The sequence below is a fragment of the Hemiscyllium ocellatum genome, chromosome 3 (assembly GCF_020745735.1).
Source record: "Hemiscyllium ocellatum isolate sHemOce1 chromosome 3, sHemOce1.pat.X.cur, whole genome shotgun sequence".
Lineage (NCBI taxonomy): Eukaryota > Metazoa > Chordata > Chondrichthyes > Orectolobiformes > Hemiscylliidae > Hemiscyllium > Hemiscyllium ocellatum.
In genome coordinates, this window is record NC_083403.1 from 38959504 (window position 1) to 38967416 (window position 7913).

General features: G+C 35.6%; 1 protein-coding gene across 3 annotated transcripts in view; it reads left to right on the forward strand.

Annotated features, from left to right (window-relative positions):
• Window positions 1-7174, forward strand: part of ascc3 (activating signal cointegrator 1 complex subunit 3) — a 556691-nt gene extending 549517 nt beyond the window's left edge. For all 3 annotated transcript variants that reach the window (XM_060849581.1, XM_060849588.1, XM_060849596.1), the window contains exons 41-42: window positions 3006-3181; window positions 6044-7174. In XM_060849581.1, coding sequence (XP_060705564.1) covers window positions 3006-3181; window positions 6044-6191 — 324 coding nt within the window. In that variant the 3' untranslated portion in view covers window positions 6192-7174. The remainder of the gene's footprint in view (window positions 1-3005; window positions 3182-6043) is intronic.
• Window positions 7175-7913: the final 739 nt, after the last annotated feature.

Genomic DNA, 7913 nt, shown 5'->3' on the forward strand with positions numbered 1-7913 from the left:
GATTGCTTTCAGCATTTACCTTTAATTAAGATACAAGGCATGACAAATATAGTTGGACTCTCTTCTTGGCATTGTCCTCTCTTTTTATTTCTGAGTTATGGTTAAAGGAACAGGACAACTCCATCCCACGTTGTGCAAATCTAACTAGATTTGGATGTGCCTGGGTAGCTGAGAATCCAGAGCAAATGTTTCCAGTTACAATCACTGAAGCACATTGTTCTTTGACTTTACAAACAGTAGAAAATTCTTAGAACATTTGGTTTGGTTGTTCCAATGATGATCGTTTGAAGCAAGGAGTCAGCAATGCAGCGGTCTTGAGAAATCTAGTCATTACAGGAGTAGGCAGTTGATTTAGTAAATATGAATATAGAAACATAGAAACCTAGAAAACAGGAGCTGGAGTAATCCATTCGACCCTTCATGCCTGCTCCACCATTCAGTATGATCATGGCTGATCATCCCACTCTGTCTCTGTTCTTGCTTTCTCCCCATAGTTTTTGATCTCCTTAACCCTAGGAACTATACCTAGCTCCTTGAATACAGTCAATGTTTTGTCCTCAACTCTTTGACAGAGAATTCCACAGGCTCATCACTTTTTGGGTGATGAAATTTCTCCTCATCTCAGTTCGAAATGGTCTACTGCAGTATCCTAAAACTGTCGGCCGTAATTCTGGACTCCCTAGTCATCAAGAACAAATTTCCTGCAAATGCCAGTCCCCAAATGGTGTCTTATCTTACCAAGCAGTGGTCTCAGGTATAGAAAGCTAGAGAGACTGTGTGTCAGTTTTGAATTTCCTGCAAATGCCAGTCCCCAAATGGTGTCTTATCTTACCAAGCAATGGTCTCAGGTATAGAAAGCTAGAGAGACTGTGTGTCAGTTTTGAACGTATCCCACTCATTTCAAAGCCACTAATTAAAACAGCAGACTGGACTTTTTAAGGACAATTCAAGGAGGTCTACTTTTCCAATTGACCTCAAAGCCCCTGTAGGGACAAGTTTAGCTTGGCAGGAGGCAGCTGCCTCTTCACAGATCCTGAGAAGCAATGCTACAGTCTGGCCAAAAGCCCCGCCCCGCCCAACCAACCATCCCCAACTCCTTACCCTGGTACACAGCCTGTTGCTGCCTTCAAGTTAGAAGACTTCTGAAGGCCTCCAGCTTTGTTACTGTATCCAGCCTCTTTAATTGGATAGCAAGCCCAACATCTGGCCATGAATTGGCTGTTTTCCAAACATTGCTGATTCTGACATGCATTTCAGCTTGATGGTTGAGTTTCCAATGTTTGAAAATCCTGCTCTTGACCAGTTCTGAATAAAAGTGAGCTGTACTATTGGGTATGGGACAGTATCCTTATAGCATGGTTCATCAGATCAGTGAGGTTCACTGTAAAGGACACTGCTTTATACTAATTTGGCAGGATAACAAAAGCAAGAGAAGTAAGTGTCAGAGAGCAAGTGAAAGAAAGAATGCCTTTTAAAAAGTAGCAATATAGGAATCTAGGATCATGCATTTAAAACAGAAACTCCTAACTTTAGATCAATTACAGAAACTTAGTGTTGACTGGATCCGGATCAACAGCTTATTTTCCCAGATTATGAGACTTCTGCTGAGTTTCTTTTCTCTATCCTTTATTATTTCTTCAAAAGTTTAACTGGCCATCCCCAAGCTGCATTTTATTATCAATGCTTCTAGTATAAATGTTAGAATAAGGAATTAAAAGTAGGCGAAAGAAACAACATATTTTTGTTTACAAACCATTGCATCAATGTAAAGTTCATCCAAATGGATTAATGTAAAGTTCATCCAAATGGAATACTGTTTGTATAACAGAATTACAATAACATCAACTATATTTGTGAGCAAGATTTGACTGTTAATAATGGGGTTACTTTTTATAAAATTAATACCCTGAACCCACTTTTGCACAGAAGAAAGAACTTCACTTTTAAAGTTTGAAGGTTTGTCATGGAATTTTTTTTTGCTGAAGGCTAATACATTCTAAAAGCATGGCAGACCTTTCTAAAATAATTTCCTAAACACTGTACTTAATTGTAACTGATAGTCTGGCAAAGAAGCAATGCTCTGTCAAGCTCTTGAACATTACTGCATTCTTTTGTTTATTTCATAAGAAAACTATGAACGTTATGAGCTATCAGAGTAATTATGTACTGGAGAAGAATACTTACATTTGGTTAGGCTGTTTTCAAATTTGACTTCCAATTATTTAAGGTTCATTTTACTTGTTATCCTCTGAGATGAACTGGCAGATTTATCTTGCTGTACTACATCCAAACCAGCTGCCAGATGTGGTTGCACATTTCTTTACTACTGCTGTGTTACATTAAACCATTATAAACCTGTGAAGCAACAACTTAATATTGCAGGAATTGTTGATTTTGGCAACATGTTAACTTTTTCCTCATTTCCTAGCAATAGCTAACTGACCTTTTAACCAGTGAGGTCAGCTTCGCAGTGCTCTTGTCTGTAGGTCAGGAGATTGCAGGTTCAAGCTAATAATCTAGTCAGACACTTGCGTTACTGAAGGAGTGCTTTGTTACTGAAGGAGATGATTAATCTACCTTTGCTAACGCCACAACGTAAAATTAAATGGCTATTTAACTTGATGCAAAATGGCTGCCACTTTTCTTAGTGGGACACGTGAACCTGAAAGGTTAAAAACTTTAAACCTTCAGTGGTGCTGTTTAGCGGAAAGAGTTTTCCTGAAGTCTTAGACAGTCTTTTTCCTGCAACTAAATCACCAAAAAATTAACTAATCGGTTATTTATCTCTCCACTGCCTGTAGAATATTTCTGGTGCAGAATGACAGTGTTTCTCTAGGTTAACATGATGACCACACTCAAAAGTTTTCTATTTTGTGAAGTGACTGAAGGATTTTCAAGGGGATATACAATAAAACTATACAAAATAAATGTGAGCATTATTATTTACAAATTCACTTAAATGAACAAAAGCCTGCTCTGATCTGTTGTTTTGTATCCTTCATCAGGGAAAGTATGACAGCAAAGCCATCACACCACGCTTCCCAAAGGCCAAGGATGAGGGCTGGTTTGTCATCCTAGGGGAAATCGACAAGAAAGAGTTAATGGCTTTGAAACGGGTGGGATACATTCGAAATCATAGCACAGTGTCTCTGGCTTTCTTTACGCCTGAGACCACTGGAAGGTAAACTTCTGTCACTTCTTAACTTATTTGTTACCTCTAACTTAGGTAGATATTAATTAATATCTAAATATTTTACATCTAATTGATGTTTTGCAATGAGAAAAATGATACTGAGCCTAACAAGGTGATACTAGTACAAGTAAACAAAAGCTTAGATGCAGAGCTGTGTTTGGAGGGTTTTAAGTGAGAAAGGAAAGTGAAAAGCTAGAGATTTTAGATCATTAGGTTCCATGTAACTGAAGACACAAGCACAAAGATGTGGTGACAGTTGGGATGCATAAGAGACTAGAGTCTGAGGAAAAGCAAGTTAGGAGGACAATAGTTAGGTTACACAAAATTGGAGATAGAAAGTACGAAAGTAGCATAGGGATTTAAATACAGGGATGAAATGTTTAAGTTTGAGCAATTGCAAGTTAACCTAACTCATAAGAACAGGACTTATGAATGACCAGAATGTGGTATGGTAAAGGATACTGAGTTTTTGGATGATCTTACCATTGATTGTAGCATTCTCAGCAATCTGCAATGGTATGCTTTATTCAAATTCCATTATCTGATCATCAAGGAAATAATGATGTGACAGAGTCAATCACCATAACGTTGACTGCTGCAGGGACTATGAATAAGAATTAATTCAAGCTTGACCATCCTCAAGCATAAATAGTACTACAATGTTCAATGGTTCATGCCCATTTCAAGGTCAGTGTAACGATTAGTCTAAGCAATTAGGCTACTGTTATGATGCCAGAGAGCAGTTTTTAAATAAAGTAAAATATTAACCTTTTAAAAAAGGTACAGAATGTAATTCATTGTAACTTAGTTTTTCCAAAAGCAGAAAGATTGCTTATTCTGCCCCAGTCTGACTGTTGCAGCAATCTTCAGTTATTTAAAGTTCTTCTTATCAAAAAGCCTATGCTTAAAAAAAAACCCCAAGACTCTTTGCAAATTAGTTTTTATTTAAAGTTGACTGTGGGTTCCCAAAATTGCGTCTCAGCAGCTATCTGAAGATGTGAGTGTGTATCCTTGGGTAATTCTTCCTTCAGTGTTCCCTGAGGCCACTTGTGAGGAGTTGAGAGAATGAATCTGTATCCATTTTGAAATGCTTTATATTAGAGATTTTAACAGTCCTGAGTACATGTAAATGAGTTCTTTGTCACCAAATACGCACTTTTATGTATAGGATTATCTACAGTTTCCTATTACAATGCCCTATTATAAATGAAGAGATGAGTCTCTTTTTTACATCTCATCCAGATGGATGAGATGTAATCCAATAATTTCAGTTATAATAATTCAACCCTATATTCCCCAGCATCATAAGACCATCCCACAGGCCTGCAACATACCCTAAATCTTATTCTTTTTCAATATTTTTGGTCACTAATAAATAATAGTGAATATTATTGGATTAGTAAATCAAAAGCAATCAGGTTCAAATCTATTTATGAAAATGAGAAAACTTCACAGAAGCACAGAACAGTTACTCTCTGCTTCAGTCCAATATGTCTATGGTGGCACAACGAAGGAGCAAATCTCCTCTTGTCACTTTAGAGTTAAATTTAAACAGTTTTTAAATAAAGAAATTAGTATAAGTAAAAATCACCATAAAGCTGTCAGAATGTTATAAAAATGCAAGTATTTCACTTTTGGTGTGGAAAGCAGTGCCCCTATAGCTCTAGTCTATATGCTCTATTCGACAACAATATAGTTAACTGCTAACTGCCCTACTAAAGCACACCGCTGTAACAACTGCTTGCAGTTCAAGAAGGACCACCTTCTCAAGGCCTTCTAGTGGTGGATGATAAACTCCAGACTTCCCAGAAACTCCCTCATGCTGAGAATTAATTTAACCAAAGTTTTCCTTTCACCAGTGCAAAGGTTTCTTCCTCTACTTGTACATGTATCCATCCTATCCAGGCCCCCTTGGTAAAAAGTCAAGCAAGTTAATTTTTTTCCCACCAGTTGCCTTGGTGGGATTTGAATCTATGACCAAAAGTGTTAACCTGGACCTCATTATTACCAGTGCAGTGACATTACCACTACATTACTGTTCTCTTATTGTTTCCCTGACACTTATCACAACAATTTAAACTAACAATGCTATTAACTCTCCAACCAGCAGAAATGGTGATTACTTATTCAAACTCGCAAAAATGCTTAATGATTTTAAAAACATTTTTAAAATCTCCTTCTGGCATTCTCTAATTGAGTGGAAATTGTGACTTGATCTCAAATATCCCCTCTTTGCTATAGTCTATTCTTCATATAGTGATTTAGTATCTACACTGATATAGCATTAACACATTACCTATAAAATGGTACCAATGTTGCAGATAGTGTGCTTATGAGCTAATGAATACTTTTCATGAACTCATCATTATTTCTTTATTCTTGTAAGCTTCAACTAAGTCCTCAAGGCTCCATATGGTGCTCCACATTTCCATAGTAATCCTTAAGGGAAAAGTTCAATCATGCTAGAATGTGAAAGTAAATCAGTATCTTGATAAAATTGGCATTGAATTAAGATAAACTGTAGAATTGTGGAATGTGAAGTGTTTTGTATTCAATTTTTTTTTTACAAAAGCACTCTCAACAACTGAAGGAAAGGGCTCAGAAATAATCTCAAAACTAAAATACTAACAAATTTATGTAGTTTGATACATTTCACAGAAGTAAGAAAACATATTATTGTTTAATTACTATTTCAGATATCTGTAGCATAAAATATCATTGATATTTTGTGATTGTTTTAAAATTTGTTATATTCAAAATACATTGTTCTAGTAAAATATTTTGTACATTAGTGTTTGCAACATGAATCAAGATAATATTTTTTAAATGCATTTTGTTTTTACTTTTAAGGTATATCTACACTCTGTATCTGATGAATGATAGCTACTTGGGGATGGACCAACAGTATGACGTTTACATGGATGTGATACCAGCAAGCATTGCTGCTCAGACCAACACTGAGGTCTCTGATGCCATGAGTGACCTGACAGTGGCATAACATGACACACTTAGCTTTGAACAACCCAGGAGCAATGATCTTAAAATCCAGAGTGTTTGTATGTTGGGGCGCACTGAAATTACTTGATATTTGCCTTAGTCGATGCAACTTCTAACCTCAGACTTGAAGGAAATTACAAATAGCAGCTGAGGTGACCTCTAGCATGATTCATCTTTACAGCTTGGTGGCCTTATGTAAATTTGCATTTTAGATTAAAGTTACACCCGGATAACTTGGAATTTTTTTAAAAATATAGTCCAGCAGGTGAAGAGCTAAAAGTTATCCATTAAGAATCATAACTTCCTTCTATGTTACTTTATGCAGGATACGCATTTGCTGTAGAAAAGAAAATAAGTACTTTTATTTTTTATTAAATTTTACTTTAATCATTCACTCACTTAATACAATGTTGTTTCGACTGCAGACAACAGTCAAGGTGATGTCTTAGGTGACAAAGAAATGAACCTACTTTCTTCTTTACAATTAACAGAGCAGGGACTTTTATTTAGTTCCTGTACTTTGTACTGGTGTATTTAAAAGTTTCTTCTGTATAGTGTAAATTATTTTGAATGTAACTCTCAACTCATGAGTAATATCAGCAGGGCAAAATGGATGCCTTGAATCGCAATCAGTACAATTTTTTTGTTATGAATTTAAAGTATATTTTTTAAAAAAAAATCTCTATCTGTATGATGGGAAAGTAAATAAGGTAATTTAAAGGCAAGTTGTGATTGAAAATTCATTCTCGTATTGACTTGGTGCAGAGGGTATTCATTTCCATGGTAACATGGAGGCTAAACTTGACACATTCATAACCACAGGGTCAGGTTATACCTAGTAACCTTTCTCTGCAGTGAATGCTGCAACACTTCATTTGTCAATATCAATTTAGTTGTATCTGTGAAAATTAAGTTGTGCCAAAAATGCTTACATAGCACAAGAAAGATTTGATAGTTACTGAAAAAGGGGAAATTTCCTTTGAATATGAGTTTGCTTATGTTGGTTGCAAATGTACAAAATCATTAAACTTTGTTGCAATATACATCTTGTTATTTTTGTCATATTAATTTTTAACTTTATTGGTGTTTTTTGTGACATTTTTAATTTGTTCTAAATTTTCATTGCTCATTTCATCGCCAACAAAGAGAGCTGTTGTTTCCTTATTTTAATTTACCAATAATTTAACAACTGAATCATCTAACCATTCAAACCAATTATTTTGCATTAGATTTATTCTACGTGTTCTATACTTTTTTTTAAACTTCATTCAGATGCAGTGTAAAGCATGCATGTCAGAATTCTTTCTACTACATTCTGCAATATTGCAATGGCAAATCAAAAGAATTGCTTTAATTTGGATCATTGGTACGAGCAATTCAATCAGCAATGTTAAAAATGTGCCAAATATTTCTTTTTCCTGTAATATCAATTAAGTGAATAGCAAAATTGCTGCTACTGGCAACAAGACTTAGCACAAAGGCAAGCTGGGAAAGTCTTGTTGCATATTCCTTTTTGGTTCCATTTTCAAAACAATGTGCAGTCCAGTAATGGAAGCAATCTCTGCTGCTTGGGCTGAGCTCAAGGTAAGTAACACTGACTGATAAAAATTTCAATACTTCAGCAAACAAAAAACCCTTTTAATGTAAAATCAATTGTGGTCAAAGGGGTTAAGGTGACATGAATATTGTTTGTCCAAAACATGCATTGTGCCATCCTCACCCA